This window comes from Aphidius gifuensis, linkage group LG3 (assembly GCF_014905175.1).
Source record: "Aphidius gifuensis isolate YNYX2018 linkage group LG3, ASM1490517v1, whole genome shotgun sequence".
In the NCBI taxonomy this organism is placed as follows: Eukaryota; Metazoa; Arthropoda; class Insecta; order Hymenoptera; family Braconidae; genus Aphidius; species Aphidius gifuensis.
The window spans coordinates 4,223,916-4,249,164 of record NC_057790.1 but is presented as its reverse complement, the minus strand read 5'-3'; the positions used below and the strand labels follow the sequence as shown (position 1 = coordinate 4,249,164).

At 23.9% G+C, this 25,249-nt stretch overlaps 1 protein-coding gene across 1 annotated transcript; it reads right to left on the bottom strand.

The window, feature by feature from the left end:
- Positions 1-2,009: 2,009 nt before the first annotated feature.
- LOC122851552 (glutamate receptor ionotropic, kainate 2-like) lies at positions 2,010-24,041 on the bottom strand. The gene is made up of 15 exons (XM_044150854.1): positions 23,599-24,041; positions 20,055-20,153; positions 10,939-11,094; positions 10,597-10,787; positions 9,897-10,217; positions 9,676-9,774; positions 6,648-6,818; positions 6,236-6,454; positions 5,938-6,153; positions 5,542-5,765; positions 5,334-5,471; positions 3,600-3,798; positions 3,282-3,513; positions 2,952-3,211; positions 2,010-2,838 (listed from the first exon to the last, which is right to left on the bottom strand). Exons 2-15 carry the CDS (start codon positions 20,137-20,139, stop codon positions 2,578-2,580), a joined length of 2,772 nt encoding a protein of 923 aa, XP_044006789.1. The 5' UTR covers positions 20,140-20,153; positions 23,599-24,041; the 3' UTR covers positions 2,010-2,577.
- Positions 24,042-25,249: the final 1,208 nt, after the last annotated feature.

Sequence of the window (25,249 nt, the reverse complement as noted above, 5' to 3'; positions counted from 1 at the left end):
CTTTGAACATAGAAAAAGAATAAAAATTCTTAGCGGATTGACATCAAAGTAAAATTACAAAGAGAACTTCACAACAAGGTGCAAAGAGAAATTCAACGATCTAATAAATTATGAATAATTGTTAATAAGTATATATATATATAATCAACAACTAATTATCATAATGATTATTGGTAAAATTCACCATCATCAGTCCATTTACCATCTACGTGTGTATTCGTGTTTCAATTGGGTCCACCAATATAGCCTTCAAGGAAATAATTGGATTGAATTGAATGACCACCAGCTAGCATATATAGTATAGCAGCCGTCAAGGAACAACACAAGTACTTAGTGAGTCAAATAGAGGGATCACAAGGTCCGCATATATATATATATATATAGTCTGTCAAAATGGGAAAATAGAAAAGAAAAAATGTATCAATAGTCATCTACGAATGAGTATCATTCAACGCGCAACATCAGAGAAAGATGTTTTGAAAAAAAAAAAAAATAAATAAATAAAATAAATATATAAAATGTGAAGAAAAAAAACGATTCAAAGATCAGCGGGGGTCGATTGTAAGTGGACCTCCCACGTGATAGCTATTTGTACAAGGCGACACCTGACTCACAGTCTCATTCAAAATAATCGACGTGATGGCCATTTTTACACTAAAATAAATTATAAATATACAAAATTCTATGAATTATTTGAGAAATATTTTTTCATTATTTCATACGTCAGTGGTATATTTGATGAGTGTTGCGAATACTGTTACAATTTTTGAGTATTTTTTTTTTTAAATCAATATAATAATTTGATTGGTATTGGAAGAGTGTGCTGAAAGACGGTTTGATCATTGAACTAGTCAAGTAAATATATTTGTTAATAAAAAGTATTAAAAATTCATAAATTAATATTATTAATTGATGAGCTAAAATAAACAAAAAAAAAACCAGAAAAATAAAAATAGTCTTGTCCAAAAATTTGCTACAAGTAGCTGAATTATTCAAGGGAGAATAAAAAAACAAAACAAATTGTTAATTCCATCAGCTTTATGGTATTGACAGTATCAATTTTTTAAGTCCAACTTTGTATAAATATAGAAACACTTGTGAACATAAGACAACATTTTAAATGCTCCGAACAAAAAAAAAATTAAAACATTTAAATTTTCTCTTACAAGTCAATTAATATTATTCAATAAAAATACAATCACATAGAAAAATTACATAGTCCATAAAAATGTAAGCCAACAAAAAAATAATATTCATAAATTAAGTAGAAAAAAAAAAAAAAGTCTAGGGATTTAGTGGCGCGAATAATTTGAAAACGAGCTCTAAAAAAGGAAGGCCAGAAGGTATATATGGTTTTCCTTTGACGTTATTTCTTCTGTGTTTCTTAAAATGTAACGTAATTCCCAGGGGGCCTCTTAAAAAATCTTACGCCGGCACAGAGTCATTCTGCTGGTTATTTTTTTTTATTTTATTTTTTTTTTCGACAATAATGATACAAAGGTGCCGCTTTTTTGCTTGTACAATACCACTCTGAATAGTGGTATATACAGCTTTAACTGAATTCAATAACGATTGTACTTCTTGGCATCCTTGAAAGTTAAAAAAAAAAAATATCTGACAAAATCTAGGGTACGCTTCGTTAACACCATTATTTTCATGTCTAAATATTGGGAAATTCCGCGATTTAGACCTACATCGAAGTTGTTATATATAGTTCTTCATATACACAACGACTTTTACATTTATATTTTTATATTTTCCATTATTTTCCTTGACTTCACAAAATGAACACATATACCTGGTAATATACAATGTATGATACGAATCACTTTTAAGATTTTTTTTTTCCTTTTTACAAATGTTTATTCAGCCTTCCCGGTGGGCATAATAATATTTTCTAAAAAATAAAATAAAATAGATAAAAAATATTTTTCACAAAATCTTGATAAATAATTATTTGATTTATTTAAAACATAAAATTTAAATACAATGCTGCTTATATATTTTTGTGTTTCTTATAAATAAATTTTAATAAATATATATATGAATGATGATTATGAATGAATATGATTATTCAAGTTTCAAAGTATATATATGTATATATTGACATTTAATCATAATAACCAAAAGGCAATATATACAGCTATATCGACTTTCAAGAACGAAGCAATTAATACGTCGGCTTGAACATAATTAATACCACGGTGGTTTCGTATTTCTCGCACGGTTATTTAGACCAAGAACGATGCCGCGTATCCGGTCGGCAAACTCGAAAGCATCAAACTTTCAATGATTTCTCACCAATAATCATCTATTTATTTATATTTTTTTTCAATTTTTTTAATTAATATTAATTGTCATTTTATTGATGCTTTATTATTTTTTATTTTTAAATATTCATATTTGCTATTCAATTATTGCTTCACTCAACTATTTTTCACTCAATTATAAAGAAGAAAAAAAAAATTCAATTTATAACAAAAATTTAAAATTTATTATAATTATTAATTTAAAAAGCATCTATATATCACAAATATTATCATGTTGATTAGAATAATTCAAAAACCAAAAATTTAATTACAATGGTAAATTATTAGTTGTTCTTTTTGGTGTATTATCTTTATCTTTGTCCAAATTATCCAATGAATCAAGTCGTAGAAATGAACCAACCATTGAACGTGCTGTTGAAGCTGCTCTGACAAAACCTCCAACACCTCCACCTCCACCACTTGAACTACTACGACTTTTGCTACTTTGTGCTATTTTAACGGGTTTTTCTTCAGCCCAAATATTTAATGCAAATTTAAATTCGGCCATAAATGCTTCACCTGGTGTAATCTAAAAAATTAAAAACAATAAAATAACAATAACATTATTTTAATCAATTAAATAATATACTATATTGAATAAGATTTAAATAAGAAATAAAATCAATATCAATCAAGCCTTACCTTTTCGTCAACAGCAACTCTTCGAACATTCCAAATAAATTCAAATATAGCAAGTACCACAGCAAATGCACATCCAATAAATAAAACAAGAAATATACCACCAACGTGTGCCATTGTTAATTCACCAGATGCTGGTGCTGTTGAATCTTTTGAACAATTTAAACTACCTCGTTTCCACCATTTTTCTTTTATTTGTGATAATATACCTTTTTCTTGTAGTGTCAATATTGCACCACTCAATTGTGTACGATATGGTGAATCTAAATTGAAAAATAAAATATTAATAATTAATTTATATATACATGAATATAAATATATATTGATAAATACTTGGTGGTACAGCAATTCCATATCCTTTATTGTCCAATAAACTTCCAACCATTTGAAGACTACAATCACGTTCAACAGCATAATCAATACCAGTTGATTCCATAAAATACGCATATGTACGTTTTCCCTTGCTTACACGTTCAACCCCTTCATCATTTGATTTTGTAAATACACTTGGTTTAGCATCACTCATTGTTTGCCACATTCTTGAATAAGTTGATACATTTGAATTCTTTGAAAAATAAAATGATTGATTTATCATTAATTATATTCAATGATATTTGCATCACATAATTAATTATGAAAAATTAAACATACTGAAAAATATCCAGCAGTTGATCCACCATCCATCATGCCATATTTTATTTTACTTTGTGCAGCAAGTTCTTCAACGTTGTTGATTGTTGCTTCACTAGCAGCATTTGTTAAAAATGCAGCAAGATTAGCAGTGTAAGATGACACCATGATAAGAACAAAAAACCACCACATTGCAGCAACCATACGAATTGACGCTGCTCTGTTATAAATAATTAAATAAAAAATACAATTAACAATTAAATATATAATTTTTCAATAAATTCATAGAATAAATTCCAATAATAATAATAATAATGAAACAAAAAAAAAAAACATTTCCATCAAATCAACATTTCAAAAACAGGCAATACATTTTTTTTTCTTTTTGTAACTTTGTTATTTATCCGGTACAAAGCGGTATATGCACAAGCTGTCTACTCACAAAGTAGTAAAAACATAGTATAATAAAATCTAAGAAAAAAAAAAAAAATATTGTAGTTTATTTTGATAAAGGTCTTTGGCTCGACAGTATACACTTTGATGTTGTATTTATTTTTTTTATTTTTCTATAAACATATATATATTATTTGAAAGCAAGATTGTTGGTGTGTATACAAGCTTGTAATTGCCAAAAGGGACCAAAGCTTTCATATGTGCAAACAAACATAGATTTTGGTGAATTAACAAGCCACTGCGACATAAAGTTCACACGATAATTTTTCTGTATAAATATATTTACCTGTACATAATGTACAATGACAAAGTAATTAACAAAAATAAAAAAAAAATAAATAAAACACAATAGTTTACAAGTTTCAACAACCTTAGATATACAGCAAAAGTTAGCATAAAGTATTCATGAATTAATTTAAAGGGGCGTTAACAAGTGGTTAACCATCTCAAATATATATACGCAATAAATATTGCCTCGTTAATTTTAATTGTTTCTTTAAAAGTAAATTATATAAATTTAAATAAATAAATAATTAAATGTGCTTGTCCTATATATATTATGAAGCCAATATTTTTTTAAAATTTAACATTAAATTTTCTCAATAACATGCATATATCCAAAAATAAAAATTTCATATTATTTTAATAGAATATTATCAAAGTTTTTTATTCAAACTTTATAAAAGCTGCTTGAAAATTTAGCCATTGTTATTATTAAAAGATTATAAAAGTATACCGTGTTAACTTTTATCAGTATTGAATTTTAAAATCACGTATAAATGAAATTCGAAATCTTGTATATTTAACAATGAATAACAATGAAAATTTCATCTACCTAAATTATAAAAAAAAAAAAAAACTCCATCATAAGTTTGCTAATATTTAAAAGAATAATAAATAAAAAAAAAAATTAGGTTAAACTTTGTAATGAGCTTTTGTTCCATTATAATTTAATTTTAAATTTAATAAATATGTCGATGAGTTGTATAAGGATTGGTATAGCATGATGGTCAGAATCACGTTAGCATAGTGGACATGAAAGTGGATTGGACTTGCAAAGTATCTTGTGTACTCTATCCTCAATCCGAGATAATCACCCTTTCATATATATACTATACCATCAGACAATGAAATTGTAAATGCATGTGGATGGTACATATATATAAATATAGTTGCGTGAATAAATTTATAGAAGAATTGAAAGTGATGAAGAAGAAGGTTCAAGTAAAAGAGAATAGTATGCGGTTAACCATTAACATAAAGACAAAGATAAATAATATAAAAAAAAAAAAACTCAATTACTTTGGTAGAATATCAGAGCCCTGTTGCATAAGTGATCCAATGGTTAACCACAATGAATTTGCTAGATCAAAATTATTTTCAAGCTCTTCTGGATCAGTTGTGCATGGATGAGGATTGTCCCATTCACCTGGTGCCATTCTATTAATAAACAATTGAATAATAATTATTTATTTTTAATTTATTATTATTTTTTAATTATATTATTTACCTTGCTTGAATAAAAAGCATTACTGATACAGCAAGATATGCAGTTGCCATGTAAACCCAAACATCAGGTGAAAATGGTGATAAAAATGTAAATAATTCTGGTTCTTTATTGTCAGCTTTTGCAAATAAAATTGCTATTCCAAGATTCATAAATGGCATTGTAAAATCAACAGCACTCTCACGTGCTTTGGTTATTGTCAAATCACATATTGCCATATCTGCTTCCTGAATATTAAAAATAACAAAAAAAAATAGTGTTTTTTTTCCCCATTTTTGTTATTATATATTTTTTTTGTTTGGTATCACGTTTAAATATAATAATAACCAAGATGATTTATATATATTTGAAAAAATTCCATTTACTATTTTATTAAATATTTTTTTTCGATAAACTTACTCGATTTAATAGACGACCAATAAGTCCATTCCATTGTTTTGTGTCTTGACTATATTTACCATACTGTTCATCAGGTACAATTTCAAATTCATATTTAAATTTTAATAATTCTGATATCGCGTGTATAAGATCGAATGAATATCCCTCCCAGCGTCTATTTTCAATTAAAATTCCTCTTGTTGAACCATCAATAACCTCGATTGCATAAGGATGTCCCTATTTTTTTTATTTTTTTTTATTTGTTTTTAGAATATTTTTTAAAGAAATAAATTGAATAAAATTATAATAATAAACTCACTGGTTTTGTTGTTACTTTGAATGTTCTTTGTTCAATACTTTTAGTAACTGATTCTTCACGTTCTTTTTGGGTTCTCATTACGATCAATGTACCATTTTCCCAAGATCCAGATTCAACTGCAATGTCATTGTGAAATTCAAAAAATTTCATTCTAAATAATCTACCTCCTCCATTTTTATAAAATTCTAATGGACCTGTTGTTCTTCCAATTGTTTTTTTCTAAATTAAAATTTAAATAATATTATTACAAAAAAATTGTTGTTGATTCAGTAGCGCCAGAGTGTTCAAAGACTCAAGTAAAAAATTGAAAAAAAGCATTAACGTAAGTCGATAAGGTAGCGATTAATTTATGATATTATTTTATTATTATAAAGCAAAAATAATATTTAAATTATATATATATTTAAAATACCTCTTTCATCAAAAATGAAATGTTGTAGCCAGCCTCATATTTATTACTTTCATTGCAGAATAATTTTTGTGGTTCAATTGTCAATTGTCCATCTCCATTGTTCAAATGTTTCAGAGCATCCAATGCATCATTTAATAAAAATACTGAATCAAATATCAAAGCACTTTCAACCTAAAAAACAAATAAACTAATAAACAACTCATTATTAATAATTATTTTGAAAAACAAGTAACAAAAAAACCAAAAAGAAAAGTTATCGTAAATTATTTTCTTTGATGGTTTTATTCTATGTTTGTATCAATGATATTTCATTTTTTTTTTTTTTTTAAGATGCTTAAAAATATTTTGCAAATTAATGATTAAATTGTATTTAGTTTTTTTTTTTTCCTAGAGATTAAAAAACAAAAAAAATGTAAAATGGTTTTAAAAACCAGATGGTTCTAAAAACACATGGAAATAGTAATCCAGAAATTTTTTTAATGATCATTCAGACAACCTAATGAAGAGATTAACTATTTAGTTAATTTTAAATCCCTGTGTAAATGGTTATTGATGGCCACACAATGGACGAGAGTCTTTTCATCTTTCACGATGACAACCACACCAGGTCTCGGCACGTGTCCTCTTGAATAATTGTGTCTTTAGCCTGACATTTATTCTTTCAAAATATTTGAAAAATTCGGTTTTCTTTATCATTTTCTTTTTTCTTTAACAAAACAATCGGACACAAGGGGGTATCCGAATCGAGGTTACGTGACAATACGACGACGAAATGTCTACAAGACTTACTATACAGTCATCAAACTACAAATGAATTCTAGAAAAAGAAAAAATTTTCTGACAATGTGGCTAGTACAATTTAAAAAAAATTCTTAAAACTTCATATATAAAATCGTAGCTATTTTTTAAATTATTTATTTTATTTATCATTTTTTAATACAATTAAAATTATGGCTAATTAGTTGATTGAACTAAATGTGAATATATTTTCTGGCTTTGAAAAGTTGACTTATAAAATTTTAATGACTTTAATGACCGATTACATGCAACTTTGCTATTATGACTATTCATTAACTAGACCAATGAGTGACACCACGGCTACCAACTTGGATATAGCCTTTCAACTGACATTACTTTATACCATATTAACATTTTCCATTTACTTTTTTATTTATATCTATAACTTGTAGATTTTTTTTTTCAAATTTTAATAATTTTTTATTTATTTGAATTTGTTAAAACAAGTTTTGTTGGATGTATATATATTTTTTTTTTCAAAGCTCCTGTATAGTAGCTAAAGTTCAATGTTCGAGTTGTGAAATTTTTTTTCATTTTTTTCATTTAGTGGGTTGGGTAAATATTGATTATTGCTCGAGTTTTGTTCAAGTGTAGTTGAGATATGTGTCGGTTGCTTCTGGCCATATGTTTTCTTTTTTTTTTTTTTACCTTTTGTTTTTATCAAAAAATCCAGTTGACTTTTTCCTATTATTATTATAGATATATTTTGTTTTTTTTTTTTTCAATTTCTCATATTGTCCAGTTGAATTGGCACCGTGTGTCATAAAAGAGTGTCGGTGAGTTGTGTCTTATTCTGTCCTTCATCCTCGATTAACTATTTCATAAAAATAAAAAAAAAAATAAAATAAAAATTGCTTTTCTCTCTGATATAACCCATCAAATTTTGCCTTTTTTTCGCTTCAAAAAATCATGATGGTTATTTGAATTTCATTCTCATCATGTCCCCTTGAATTCACTGGACCATGATTTTTTCAATGTGAATTATTAAGAGGGTAAATTTATGGTTTTTCTTTTTTTTTATATTTTATTTTTGTTTTTTTTTTTTGACTTTAGAAAAAAAACTTTTGTTATAAGCTTATAAGTATAATATGATAATGAGAAAAGAAAAAAAGTAAAAATTAATAAAATAAGAAAAAATATTCTTTTGTCTTGGTTGAGTTTGATGTTGGGGTGTATGATGGAGTATCTCTCTATTTGCATGGTATTAATGAGACTAAAAAAAAAAAACTTTGAAGTTGAGACACTTTCTTTTCGATATGCTGACACTGCATTTTTACATCTTATCTTTCATCGTTAATCAAGCACGATTTAAAATCAGCTTGTCAAATTTTTCTATTCTTTCTATAATCGATAAAAATTAAAAGAAGAAAAAAATTATCATTTATAAAATAAATGTATAATTGCTTAAATAAAATTTATTCAAATTTAACAGAAGTATTATTTTATATTATAAAAAAAATTAAATAATAAAACCATTGATTCATAAATTTATTTCAAAGAAAAATATTTTTTCTATTTTTTATTCTTTGATATTTTATTAAACAAAGCGTATGACTTTAATATAATAAATTTTTACTCTGCATTAATTGAGCAATATTTTAATATTGAAATTTATTAATTTGTTACAAGTTCAAAAGATAATTAATATAATGCAATAATTTTATCATCAAGTGTATATATAGAAAAGACTTTGTGACTCAAAATAAAAAAATGATGAGTAATATATTTATGAAACCACGCCTTCTTATATTCACATATATTATTATAATATTTGTCTTTGTCTAAAAATTGCTAGATCAAGTGAGACAAAAATACCTGAAGGTTCTTTGAATATAGAGAATGAAAGGTGGCAAAATACGATGAGGACTTTTCAAGGGGTAGATGAGCCTGAGGGATTCAGTTTAAATTTTACAGGTTTAAACTTATGCACAAAATCCTTCCATGTTACATGTTAGTTATGCCCGGATAAACGTGAAAACTTTGAGCCAATAAAATGCAACGGAATCTTTATTAAAACTTGAGATTTTTTATTTTTTTTATTTTTCACTTTGTTCAGTTATGTTATTTTTAATAAAAAATATATCAAGTTTATTTTTTATCCTTTGAGCTAAAAAGTCAAGGATTTTAAGTCTATATAAATTTTGCATTCATGTTGATTGTAATTTATTTTTTAAACTTGTTTATTATTATTAAAAATAAATAATTTAAAGAGAAAAAAAAAATCGCTTACCGTTTGTAGCTGATAAGGGTTTTCTGTGATTATTTGTATTGCAGTCAGGTTTGCACCAGATCCATTTAAAACCTTCAGAAGATCTTCAGTTGGAGTGTTCTTTGAACGAAAAAAAATAAAAATAAATGAATAAAACAATAAAATTGATTGGTAAAATTCAATATTCAAGTATTTCATTGATAAAAAAACAATTATAATGAAATAAATTTATAATAATTTACCAAACATGTTATGATGTAATTGTAATAATCCTTGAGAAGTTTAACCTCTCCAGCTTGTTTTAATATAATCAACAAGTTTTCTGGTTTAACATCAAGTATAACATTGAATGATGTTGAATTTGCAACTTCTTTTAATAGGGGACGATAATTTGGTTCATTTGTTTTAATATCATAGGTAGGTTTCAATTGACGAACTGTAATTGGTAAATCTTTTGGTCCATGTTTCATTAGTAATTTATGAAGACGAGATAATCCATCGTCATCTTCATACATTGCTGTGAATTCTTTCCAATTCATTGCATCCAAAAGTGAAGAAAGTGCCTTTTTTTTTTAAAACAAAATATAAATAAAAATAATCAAAAAAATTGTTAAATTAGGATTAGAAAATTAGTCTATTAGTAAACATAAAATTTATTATACAATTAAATTGATATTTTAATTCATGCTTTGCAAAAAAAAAAATTAAATGAAAAAGTTTATTTTTAAACTTGTAATGTAAATATTAGATTTTAATTTTTATGCAATAACGGTTTGTGATTTGTTACTTTTTCTTTTTCATATAGGAAAATTCGATAAAGCTTATAAATTAATTTAAAAAAATTATATTATTAATGATATACTGCAAGCAAGTAAATTATTAATAATATTATTTTACATTCAGATATAATGTACTCGATAAAATATCATATTTAAAACTTACTTCTGATATTTTCATGCTATCTGGATAAACATTAATTGTTGTAAAGGGAAGTGGAGGATCATCGACCCGTTGAAATGTGTACATAATATGTGGTATTCCATACTTTGATGTTATACTTGTGACAATATCACGTGTATGAGAATTACCAGGTCCGAATATTGCAGCCACACCTTCACTCAGTAACTTGCATGCTGCGTGTGAGAGCCCAGTCAATTATAATTTTTCTATCACATATAAATATTCTTACATTTTTCTATGGTGTTTTTTTCGTTTTCTTTTTTTTTTTTTTTTTCATTTATCTAATATTTTTACATTCAAAATTAAATTAAACTATTAACTCACCACTTGCTTCAGTCTTGAAACTATCCATTTCAGATTTAACCCATTCAATAACTGGCTCAAAGATAAAATTTGGTGCAATATTTTCATCAGTTAAAACTTTTATTGCATTTAAAAATGCTCTTTCATTTTCTTCTTCACCATGATGAAATATTGCTCCTTAAAAAATTACAATAAAAAAACAAATAAAAAACATGGATTATAATATTTTTTTTAAAAAACTAAAATTAATTAATATTTTTTTTCTTTTTGTAATTTCATATTTATACATAAATTCGAAGAAAGAATATTTTATCAAATACTGATAATATCATGTTAAATTTATTACTTTTTATTTTAAATATAACAATTGAAATTTTTCAAAGTAAAATTAATTAATTTTTCAGTAGAAATTGACATATATATTACAGTTCTTTGATGTTTGAAAATTTAAAACAATTGACCATTCTGTTTTTTCCAGTGAAATTTAAATAAATAAATTAAAGTTGATGAAAATTATTTTTCTCTGAATAAAATATCATTTAGTTTTTTTGTTGTTTCATTTTATTTTTTTTTGTCATTTAAAAATAACAACCAATCATGATCACATGACTGAGCTTTTGGTTAAAATTTCTTGTGCAGTCGTTGTAAATGTATTTACTTGTGTGTTATAGAAATTGTTGTATATGTTTATCTCATCAGTTCAATCATGTGTAGGATGCTGGTAGGAAATTGAGTGCAAGTGTGCGTGACTGTATGATATATATCTATACATATATACACAAGGATAACATACATTATGTCTAAGGGTATGAGTGGGTTACACAAGGTTACATTTGAAACGAGAGACAAGTGTGATTCAACTGCGTTAGCAGTGGTCCATAGGGAGAATCAAGTTTCCATAGTAATTTGTACGGGTTAAACCCAAACAATTCGTATGGCCTATACCGATTAAGATTACATGGACCAAGCTTGCAACACTCGTAGATATATCAACATAATTTGTATTGCGATGAGTTGATTGTAGAAATTGGTATCTTCAAATTCTCAATCTACATCTAGTTTAATTAAAATATACACAAATTATTTAGTCTATTTTATTGAACTTTGATGAGGCAAGTTATTTTAAAAACAAATTTGTATGTTTAACATTTCAATTGTTTTGATGATTTTTTGATAAATTTTTTATTTGTCATTTGACAAATAAATACTGTAGAATTTTTTAGAAAAAAGTAATTTAATTTTTCTAAAAATTAATATTACTTTAGAAATTTTTTAATTAAATTTTTTTTTTTTTTTTCATTATAATATTATCTTATCTTATTTTTTGAAAGCCATTAAAATATGCATGAGTTTATTTTTATAATTTAAATTTATATTTTTCTATTATCATTAGTATAAAAAATATTTGTTTTTTTTTTTTTAAAAGATTTATAGAGATAAAATATTAATAATGACATTTTAACAACTTTTCATTATAGTTTAAATTGAAAAATAATGATGTTATAAATTAAATATATATTTTGGTTTTTGTTATTTATAAGTAGAAAATTTTACTTTAGTTTGTATAGACTGTGTCGTAGTTTTGGGTCAACTTGCACTTACGACTTTTTTATCAGTTTATGGTAACAGCTGCAAGAACAGTTATCATTATATTTATTCATTTTAAATATAATATTTATTTTTTATTTTTAAACAATTTAAATTATATAAAAGTTTTATTTGCAATTTTGTTTTTTAAATATCTGATAAAAATTAACATTGCCTTCAGCATTATTTGAATTTTCATTAAATTAAATAAAACTCCACTATTTCACCGTTTTTTTTTTGTTTTTGTGTGAAATTTCAAGTATTATTCACTCAACGATAATTCAGATTTTTGAATTAAAATATTTATAGTTTTTATCATTTAATTCAATTTCCAGGAATAAACTAATAATGTCATGTGATGAAATATTTTTAACATTAAATTTTGAAGTAGAAAATAAAAGGAAAATAAATAAAAATTATACATTTGAATAATAGTTGATATTCAAAATTAAAATGTTTCATGTCAATTAAATTTTTAATTTATTATCATTGTCACTTAATTATTAACTGAAAATAATCAAGTTAAATTTAAATTGTTTTAAATTAAAAATATAAAAATCTTTTAGTTGAAATAAAAAAAAAAACCTGTTGATAAAAATATTTTTTTTTTTAAATCTTTGAATGCTTTACCATTTGATTTGAAGGAAAAGTTTTCATTCAAAAGTTATCCATTTCGACACCCGAGTTATCCGGTAAAAACTGTCATCGATCTTAAGACTACTTTTATCCTGCCATTGAACAGGAAACTTCCTGGCACCTTATTTGCTAGATCAAGAGGTGAGAAAGAAGTGATCGATTATCAATTTAAAAAGTCAATAAAACAGATTTTATATTGAGGCAATCACTGTCTAATAGATTTTCCATTTTCAATTGTTTTTTTCTTCATTTTTTTTTTTTTCAAATTATTAATACTTTCAAAAGTTCATACATTTACTTTTGATTAGAACGTCATTGAAACTGAATTTTACATTTTACTTTTTTCATACATATATTCATACTTTTAAGTGTTGAAAATAAGTATCTCAAAGTCTTGGATAAAGTTTTACCAGAAAATAATGTACTTTATTATGCAAATAATTTTAAATTTATACCAATACTCAAGAAGCTTTTAACAGGATTTGTAATTTTATTTTCTTAATATAATTTTTTTTTTTACTATGCTATTATTATTTTTGAATTAAATATTACAATGAAAGCTTGCTTGTTAAATGTTTGAATATAAATTGAATGATTTCTTTATGAGTACAAAATAATGTATAAAGCTCAAAATAAATATACAAGCATATATATATATAGACAAGAAGCAATTGTTGAAGACAGTTTGAATTGTATTGATGAGGATCATACCTTTCAAGCAACCTATGCACTTTGTTGAAAGTTTAATTTAGATATTCATTAACTTATAAACTAAAATACCTGTAAACAAGGCAGAAGCCTAAACGTTCTCTTTCAAAATAAACCACAACAAATACAAGAACATTTAGTTGTTCAATATTAATTTTGACAAGTTTTGATAAACTTAAAAAAAACTAACTTAATTTATTCATTCAATCAATACACATTTATGTACTTGAATTTTTCAATATTTATTACGTCTAATTTAACCAGTCTATTTGAGTAATTTAGTTCTCTAAAATTCGTCTACATTTCAACTTGATGATTTTAGGAAAGCAATCTTCAAATTGTTGAGAAAACGTACAAAAAAAAAAAAAAAAAAAAAAAAAAACAAATATAACCACAGTATCTCCAATGAGTTTTACGAGTATCTTGAAATGAGAATCGGAATGCATCGAAGCAATCTTAGGGTTGGTCAATCTTCAAACTCCATATACCCGCAGCAATTCATTTTTTTTTTTTTTTTTCATTTTCACCCAATTGAATTCTCTTGATATATCATATAAATTTATCTCTGTGTAAATATAAATTATTTATCAATCTACCGTATTAATAAAATAAAAAAGGTGATAAATTTTTTTGTTTTTTTTTTTTTTTAAATTGAATTAATACAAAATGTTTATGTGGATTGTAAATTACAAGTATAATTATTTTGTGGTTTGTTGGTATTTTTGCAGTATCAAATTTTGAATGATAATAATCATGTATTTAATATGATGAATGTCTAGAATTTACGTATCCGCGTATTTCGATTCAACTGATATATATAAATATGCAATGGTTGTATAAATTTGAGTTGATGCCGGGTGGGATACTGATTCGCTCTACTGAAATTGTTAACTATTCTGTCATCAGTTGGTCAACGTGGTTTGTCATCATTTTAGCTAGTTGATTCACAGTTAATTACAAATTATTAGCCTTGGGATATTGATATAAATGTGCTATTTAGTATTGCAGAATTTTTATTAAAAAACAAATTGACGTTTTTTTTTTTTTTTAATTTCAATTTCAATAAAGTTACATTGATGATGAAAATTTTTATTTTTTTATTTTTCCGCGTTTCATTTTTAAATCAAATGTAAATAATATTTTTTTTTCACCCTCGTTGTTTTTTTTTTTTTTATTCAAAGTCGTCGAGAAAAAAATTAATTAATTTGCTTTATTTTTATTTAATTTAATTTTTTTCAAAAAAATTATTATTATGAAGTTTTTAAATTACTTTTCATGAAATCAAATTTTCCCATTATGCAAAATGATTATTTATTTATTACTACAGAGAAATTTTATTAAACTAAAATTTATGAAGAGAAAAAAAATATTTTTTTAATGAAAATGCTGGATAATCTCTTGGTTTATTAAGAAAAAAAAATATATATATAAATAAAGAGAGTAATGAAATAAGAGATAATACATCTGGATGATGAATATGATTTTTAACAATTTGTTGAGTCAAGGTAGTTGGTATTATCCTCACGTCTAGACCATACTAGAAAACACCAAAGCAATTTATTGTTATGGCATACTGCTGGGCAAACGAGCCTGCACTCTGACGAGTTAAAAATGAAAAAGTGTAACTCGTATATATATTATTTTTTATATTTTTAGTCAACGAGTTTTTAAAAACAGTAATATTATTTTAAACAACGTCTCTCAATATATTTTATTATTTAAATCATTTACCTTGCTGATATTTTTCATAACACTATATGTAAATTTTATTATTAAAACTGTGTTATTTTTTTCTGTTTCTAAAAAGCTTTCTTAATTTTTAATTAAATTTTACATAATTAATTTATTTTTATATGAATATTTTAAATTTAATTATCTCTGAATTTGTTATTGATTGATTTTTTTTTTATATTTATGTTTCAGGTAAGATCCATCATTGTCAACTTCATTTTCCATCTATTTGTTGGACTGTTTTTTAAAAAAAAAAAAAACATCTCGTAACTCTTTACGTGACCTCTCGTGTATTTTATAACGACTCAGTTGGGAAATTGTCGTGTCACGTGAAACTTATATGCTCCAACATTGGTGGTTTATCCATTTACACATGTAATTAAATTTTTCAAAGGTACGTTTGTTTTTAAAATTTAAACCTGTCTTCACAGACCATAATTTTATTTTTTATTTTATTCTTTTAAAACCATTGAATCTAAATTTATTTATTTTATTATTTATCAAGTTTTTTATAATTATAATTTATTTATTTATTTATTTATTTATGGTAAATAAGTTTTTTACAAATGCCAAGTTAACTTATACTTTCTTGATTTTTCCTTATTTTAAAAAAAAAAAAATGTCATTACTATTTATGACTACAAGTGTAATGCCAAATTTCGTTTGGACCATATCCAATTATCGTAAGTCTAGAAAATAACATTATACAATATATTAAATTTATATTTTCTACAAATCGTTGACCTCAAAACACCTCCTTAATTTTATTTTTATTTAAATCAATAAATTATTTAAATATGTTATTTTTAATTAACAACAAAATAAAACGAGATGTGATTTTTTGAGGTGCAAAGCTAGATGCTAATATATAAAAATATGTTGCTAGTATAATCATCTTGTTAAAATAATTTTTTTTTTTTATATATTTTATACAGTTTTCACTGAACAATGTTTTTGAAAGAAAATTGATTATATAAATGTATTTTTTTTTACTCACGTCAATTTTCATAATATAAAAGTTGATTTTTTTTTATTTTTTCTATATAAAATTCATCAATATTTTATTTTTTTTATGAACCAAAAGATTTTTTCGTTCAATGAGTGAAAATAAATTGACACGACATTAACATGAAAATCGATTTTTCAACTAGTCCATTGTCATTCGATACTTTGTTTGCTCACGTGATTGATAGTCTCATTTTTTTTTCCTCTTAACTCTTCTCATAATCACAAAAAGTATAAAAATATCCATGTCAATTATTATTATTTTTTCTTCTTCGTTAAAGTCTTATTTTAATTAAAAAAAAAATTTTAAAAAGTAAACTTGGATAAAACGACTGCAATTATTATTATAAAAAGATGATGTTTATATTTTATGGTAAAATAATTTGTTCATTGCTTAAACAGGGTGTGGAGAAATATTTTTATTTATACTGACGATACCCTAGAATATTTTTCTGTCTTTTATAAAAATTTTTTTTTCATAAAAGTCTTTTTATTTTTTTATTTTTTTACTCTACCACGCAATTTGCATAACACTCTTAATAACCGGACGGATGCGATGGCTCGGAATTACTTTGCGAGTGAAATAGCGAGGCTTTTGCAGAAAAGAAAAAAAAAACATAAATACTAAAAGAAAAAATAATAAATAAAAATCAAGTACTTGGAAAAAAAGTTGTTTCCTTGCCTGGGGGTCGAGATCCAGATCCTAGAACTACCAGCTCTCTCCCTCAACAAAAAAAAAAAAAAAACAAGAAAGGATAAAAAAAATATTGACACCACTATTTACATAAGACATAAATACTATCAAGATTCCTCAAGAGTATTTAATATCCTGCAAAATTATATATTTAAAAAGTTGGAAAAAAATAAAAATTTCTCACCAATTTTTAAACTTTTTTTTATATAGTATTTTATTTAAAAAAAAAAAATAAATATGTATTAGCATTCTCTAGTGACACTTGAATAATTCAAGCAGATATACCGTGTAATTTCCAGTTGAAAAAAAATAAAAAAAATAAATAAATAAAAAGCAGAAAAACACAAAAAATAAAAGAAAAATAAAAAATAGTTAGAGTAGTAGGTTTGCGCAGTGAGAATACAATTTTCATTAGTTAATTCAATTTTTGAAAAATTTCTTTGCATCACGATGTAGGTAACAAGGCATGAAGCCATGTACCACTGAGGCAAAATAAAAAAACTTTTGTTTAAAACTTTAACACTTTTCCATTGTAGAAACATGCGAAAACAAAAGCACTGACTCTATGAGGTTATTCGTATATGTATGTGTGTAAAATAAATGCTGGTAGTATTGTGTGAATACTGTTGAATACGCAAGGGGTATGAGTTTTAAAATAGTAGAAGTTGTTTCGAATTTAAAGCGAGAAAACGAAATACCAAACCGCGAGAGAGTTTGAGTTTCATTCTGGCTAAGTCAGTGTTTATATATATATCTATATAAACATTGAGGATAGTGGAAATTAAAGAGTTACTTCCAAATGAGCTTCACTTCTTGTTTTCATTAGACACTGCGGCTCGTTGACGATGTTAAGTATTTAATGTACATTTTCATTTGTAAATAAACTCGCTTGTATATACAGTATAAAATCTATAAATTATAAATACAGATTTTTGATGATTTTTATTTCTTTTGTATAATTTTTTACGTTGTGAAGAAAAAAAAAAAAAAATAAAGCTCGTATATAAAAAAGAATTATAAAATTAATTTATTATTAATATTATTATTTTATTGATAATTGATAGTATATAAAATTTAATAGAATAATAAAATGGAAAATTTAAAAAATGAAAAAAAAGTTGAGTTTTGTTATTAGTTTGGTACTTGACAGTTGGCTTTTTTCGAAAGAACAAATATATATATAGGATATCACGATAATATATAACATTGATGATAAAGGGATGGTGAAGAAAGAGGATAGAACATGGTCCTCGTTGCTGTGGCTTTAATTAAACTTATAACTATTATCTGTCGTGGCGCCAAGTTGAGTTCGACCAGGCACAGCATCGTTAAGCGGAGAGTCGAGTGGAATTTTAATAACCATAGAACGCTTGGATTAAACAAAGTTGTGGTGAATTGTACTATCTAAAATGTTAGTATGCAATTGGTATAAAAGTAAATTGACAGTCAGTTGCGAATATGATTCAATATGTGGTTTGAATATTAAAGTCATTCAACAAATTATTTTTCAATAATATCAATATCATTTCTGATTTTTTTTTAAAATTACATTTAATTTTTTTTAAAATCTTAAATTTCATTTTTCAAATTTGTGATTTCAAGTGAATTTTTTTCTTCATAAAAATAAAATACATAATGTCATCGTCGACCACCACCGAGAAGCAAAAACTTGCTATTTTTCAAGTACACTTTCTGTATTGCAAGCTGGATAATTTTATCCGGTCCTCCTTCAAACCCTCTTCATCTTTTCATCTTTTTTATTGACTTATTTATTTACTTTTTACTTTTCCTGTCTCAAAATATATATATAGATATACTTTGTCACCTTCTTTATATATCGTACATTTCTTTTGTAAATTCTATTCCTCGCTTCGTTGATAAAAATCATCCGGATATCCCAGTTAAACCATTGAAAATCGATGGTCATTTATTTCACACAAGTATTTCATTTCAACGAAATATTTTTTTTCTTACGTTTTATATATTGATAAATAATATTATAAAAATATCATACATCTTTGTCGTTAAATAATCATGTATTTATATTTAATTTGATTTCAATTAAATTTAAAAAATATTAAATTGAAACATTTTAACTTGAGGGGAAAAATTTAATTCACATGGAAAATATATAGTTTCTGTTGCCATAAACTAGGGTAAAAACAAAAAGAAAATTAAAAAAATAAAAATAAAAAAAATAATTCGAGAAAAAGCAACGGTTGATACTGGTATAACTGCATGTGTGGATAAAATGTCTGAAAATAAATGGCACTGTGGTGTAATTCACCAAGAGCATGCGCTAGTCTAAATCATTTGGACGATTTCCACCTATGGTTTTATACTTTCCTATATATATATTCCTTACTTCCCTTGAGATAAATTTAATAGTTTTTATGAAATCTTTTTATTTACCAAACAAAATTCTCTATATAAATTAAAAATTATATAATAAATAAATTTAAATTGATAGTTTTACTATAAATAAATCATTAAACTATTATTTTAAAATTATTTAAAAGCATCTTTAAAATATAAAATTCTTTGGCTTATTATTTTTTCAAATAAATAAATAGATAAATTGTAAATTTTTTTATCAATTAAAATTTTTAAACTACTTGAAATGTTTAATACAGATAATTTAATTTTTAATTTATATATATAAACTTGAAGTCTTAATATGCATTTATATTTTCATTAATATATTAATAATGCCTGAATAAATATTTTAAATAATTTATAAGTTCAAAAAAAAATAAAATAACACATCACGACTTACCAATTTTAATAGGCTTTGGTAATGCATTGCCAATCGATACTGTTGCCATTAAAATCAGCACAACGAAAAAGCCGATAATTGACATGGTTGATATACTATCTGTAAAAATAAAAATAAAGTATTCGTTAAATGAAGTATCAATGAAAAAAATTGAAAAATAAATAAATAATAATTATTTCAATTTTACGCAATTAAATTTACACATCAATGACACCAAGAGTTTCATTTATATTTTACTTAATTGGTTTATATTTTATTTATTTATTTTTATTCATTTTTTTTACAACAATAATACAAAATAATAATTAGGCTGTATATCATAAAATTTAATTAGTTTTTATCGTTATTTTTTTATTCTCCGAATTGTTAATAAGAACAAAAAAAAAATAAAATAAATACTTTTTAACTGATATTATATAAATTTATCCAATTTGCGATAATGGAAAATAATAATTCTATGAAACAACAAAGCCTTTATATTGTGCTACAAATTATTGATAATATTGACGTTTAATTAATTTATTAATTGTCATTAGTATTTTATATGTTGTAATGCAAAATTATAAAATGAGTTTAATGATGATCGTTATTTTTTTGCTGTGTTTTATATATGATTTTTTTTCTTTCTTCATTTTTTTTATTGTTGGTATTTTCATTGATTGAAACATCAAATAGAGAAGACTTATAAAAATGTGAGCCTACTTTTAAAACAGCTGATTTTAACAGCAATACATATAATGTTGAATGTAAGAAAAATAAAATAAAACTTAATAAAAAGTAGAAAAAGAAAAAAGCTGATGCGATTCAGTTGTTGATGGACTACGTGCTTGGTAAGTTTATCAACCTTTTGAAGCTTTTAAATTACTAAGTAATACAAATAAAGCTACGTTTTTTAAAAAAACAACATCATCAATACTGGATTTTAATTATTGAAATAGTGCTTGGATAAATTATTCAGTGTTGATTGAAAATATAAAATAAAAAGAAAATTTAATTCTTCAGTGTTGGAATAATATTATACAATGAATTTTTTAAATGAAGATATTTTTCGAGTCAATGTAAGCAAGTGTTGATTTTATTTTTATTATTAAATTTTCATCAATTGAATTTTTTATAAATATATATTTTTATTTTTTCAATTTTTCAAATAATCATAAATTAATTTTTTTTTCTTTTTTTTTTTATAACATTTATTGAGAGAATTTTTTTAGTAATGTCAGTGTCATCTCAAAATGTACAACACCAATTTGTCAAAATACAATATGACACATTCTTGAGATGATAAAAATTGTCTGAATTATTTTCGTGCCTTGAATTGAAAATGAATATTTCACTTGTTGCTTTCGTCAAATCAATAATCTTTATTATTTTTTTTTTAAACCAACAAAATATTTTACTAAATAAAAAATATACACGTGTTATTACGAAAAATCTAAGACGAGCTTTTAAAGTATCAAAAATAAATTAATGATATTTGGACAAAGCTCATACCAACACTAAAAAATACAAAAATAAATTAAAAAATAATATATTCTTTGATAAAATTTAATACTGTAATTTTTATTCTTCTAAATTAAATTAAAATTCAATCATAGAATAATTATTAGTTTACTGATTGAATTAGTTAATTAATTGATTTTGATAATTTGAATAAATATATTTCAATACGTATATCTCAATGATTTATTAATTTAATTTTTGTTTTTTTATAATTTACAAATCTAATATTCTTGTTAGAATTTAATGCGCATGTCTAAATTATATCAATGTATATCGTGTATATTTAGATCAGCGAATCGCGAAGCAAATACTCTATACCAATAAACTAGGCACCTCGTTATAATAAGTTGCTTCAAAGCACTTTTGAGTCATTTTGGTTCTATTGAATCTCATTTCATCTGTATCACAAAGCGATCAAAATGCACTCCACTGCATCAGCCTAATTTCAAATTTATCATATTCTAATAATACATATACACAACATATACCCGCATATATACGTATTTCAAAGATCCATACAAAATTCAAGTCACGCACTTGAACTTTTGAGGCTTCAACTGACAGAGAAAAAAAATATATTTAATTGACATGGAAACATTTTAATTGACACATAAATATCATGTATATTATTATTATTTATTTATTTCTATGATTATTTATTTACTTAGTCCGTGACACAATTTAACGTCTTAAATTTTATGTATTTATTTTACAAGTTATAATTACAAATTGGATTTATTAATTACTCTATTATTACTCAATTTCATATTGTAAATAAATTAAAACTTGAATGATCGATAATTTTACTACTGCATTAATTTTATTTTTAATTTAATTATTACGAGTTTTCATTTATACAAATTGAATTTTAGAAAATTAAAAAAGTAGATTAGCGATTAAGGTAATTTTTTAACTTTTAAATTTTGTTTTTGAAATGTTAAAAGTCTCTCAATTATTATTTTTCGTTGAAATATCATTGAAAATAAATTTTAATAAACATTATTTATCAATAATGCAAACAAAAGCCAAATAGACTGCTGTTTTGTTTTTTTTTTTTTTTTTTGTTTTTTCATTTTTATTTTTATCTTATCAATTTCTTTTCCAAGCTTTTATATTTTAACATTTTATCAATTTATAAAAGAACAAAACACGACTGTTATTGACGTCAAAGAGTTTTTTTTTTTTTTTCCTTAAAACGACTTACCTAAAACTTATTTACATTTATATATGCACATCTTTAAAGAATATTGTTTTTTATTTTCATTTACCTTGTCATAAGTCACAAACTGTCTAATTTTTTTTCATTTTTATACTAGTTATTATTATCAAATGAATAAATATATTTTTCATAATCATTTTTCATAATGTCTAACAATTTAATTCCAATTGAAATAAAATAAGTAAATAAAATAAAAAGAAAAAAAAAAAAAATTAAAAAACCATTCTCTAGAGAGAAATGACATATAGCTTGTTAACCATGATATTGCAAATAAATACCTTGAATATATAATGTTGCTACGTATTGCGGAAAATGTAAAGTAGTTTTTTTTGTTTTTTTCTATTAATTTTTTTTATTTTTATTGTTGAGAGTGCGCAGAAAAGCGACCACAGTTTCTGTTTTCGTATATACAAAAGTGAGTCCCAAGAGCACTGTATCACCACAACGTCTTTGATCGTCTAACATTTGGCTCTCTCTATTTTTCTTTCTCACTCTCTAACACTTTTTTTTCCATTTTCTTTAATGTATATAATATACATATACATACATATACTCAACGATTCCAGCGCGTATTCTGTAAACACTGTGTGCACCAAGTAACATTCACGAAACCCCTGTGTATACATGTTTAGTATATATTCCACTTGGTATAAATTACACGTGTATCTCTCTTGTTATACGTTAAGAATTCATGCATGGTCCCTACACATCTCCGAAATACACAACATGGACTTAATACGTGACTGTTTTCATGCTACGAAATTTCTCGCCTCATCATTTTATATAAAAACATTCATTCTATTGCTTTATAATACATTGTCTTACCTTATTTTTTCATTTCTTCTTTTTTTTTTATAAATATTTTATTAGTTTAAAAAAAAAAAATCGAAAATAGTTATCTTTATCTTTTTTTTTTTAAAAAAACAAAAAGAAATAACTTTTTCAAAAATCTTTAAAAGTTTATATTTTTTTTTTATTTTTACAAACACATTTAAAAAAAAAATAATAATAAAATATATATGTCAATTGATGAATTGTTCTTGTGTCTAAAAAATTTTGATTTGTTTGTTTTTTTTTTTTTTTTGACCTAGTCAAGTTATAAATGAAGAAAAAAATATATATAAATCGACAATTTCGAAATATATATAAGATTTTTGATAAAAAGTTTTTTGTTTTATTATAAAAGTTTAATACACGAAACACACAAAACTATCACCAAAGCATACTGACGCCAAATATTTTCTCTAGTCAACTGCAGACCAAATGAGCAACTGATCTAAATTTGGTTCAGCCTAAATACATTTGCCACATGCTCAAAAACTTACTGGGTGATCAACCCAACATGACGCACATACACATATAACTTTTATATATTTTTTTTATCTGAAAAAAATATATATGATTTTTATTTTTATAAATTATTTCTCATTTAATGTATATTTTGCCTTTTTTTTTTTTTTTTTAAATATATATTATATTAAAATATTTTTATATATATAAAATACGAATAGAAATATTTATCTCGTCGAATTTTCGTAACCACAGTTGAGATAGATATAATAAATTCAAGGTATCTTGATATTTCACTCGTTGAATATCTTCAACTTTTAACGGTTTAATACAGCAATGTCGAATTGCACATTGAAAATATATTGCATATTCAGAAAATTTTAACAAAACTCAACTGAATTCCAATCGTTGTTGAGAATATATTGCGGTCATGAAGCTTATTATTTACCGAAAAAGAAAAAAAAAAAAAACATTGCTTCAGTGAATATTAACTTTTCAAGTAATATATAAATATTTTTTTAAAGTTTCTGAAAAATGACATCAACCTTGAAATATGTATATTATTTTTATCATACAAACAATACAACTTTTATGCATGATATTACTGTTTAGATAAATTTTTTTTTTTTTTTAATTTTGAATATATTTTTCAAGTATTTATATATAAAGAAAAATAAAATTCAGATAAAGGCTGAATATTTTTTTTTATACTTGTAAATTAAATGGTTAATATAAAATTTTTTTTATATATAAAAGTATTATCTGGATACAATGTACGCTTATAATAAAAACTTTGTATTAGTCCCAGTTGTGTATAAAGTCTCTAGACTTTTTCAAATCACTATGTAGTTATGCTACGAGTTTTCTTTACTTTTTTTATTTTTATATTTTTGGAAAAAATAAAATAAGACTTTGAAATACTTTTTTTGCATATAATTATTATTAATATATGATAAATAATATAATAAATAAATACTGGCATATTTTTTTATTTTTTTTCATTTAGTAATATGCCATACATATGGATTTTCATTATCGACAAAATTTTATGCATCAAATGAATATTTAAAATCTCATCAGCAGATATATATATCCAATTGTGATTACAGAATTCTTGATAAAATATATAAATTGAAAGAGAATGTAAAAAAAAAAAAAAATGAAAATAAAATATAAAAAACTTTTT

Coding starts and splice junctions, on each gene's coding strand:
- LOC122851552 (XM_044150854.1), bottom strand. CDS start 20,139: ATGTCAATTATCGGCTTTTTCGTTGTGCTGATTTTAATGGCAACAGTA. Junction 5,472..5,541: donor ATGCTTTTTATTCAAGCAAG/GTAAATAATATA, acceptor GTTTATTAATAG/AATGGCACCAGGTGAATGGG. Junction 3,212..3,281: donor TGGAATTGCTGTACCACCAA/GTATTTATCAAT, acceptor TTTTCAATTTAG/ATTCACCATATCGTACACAA.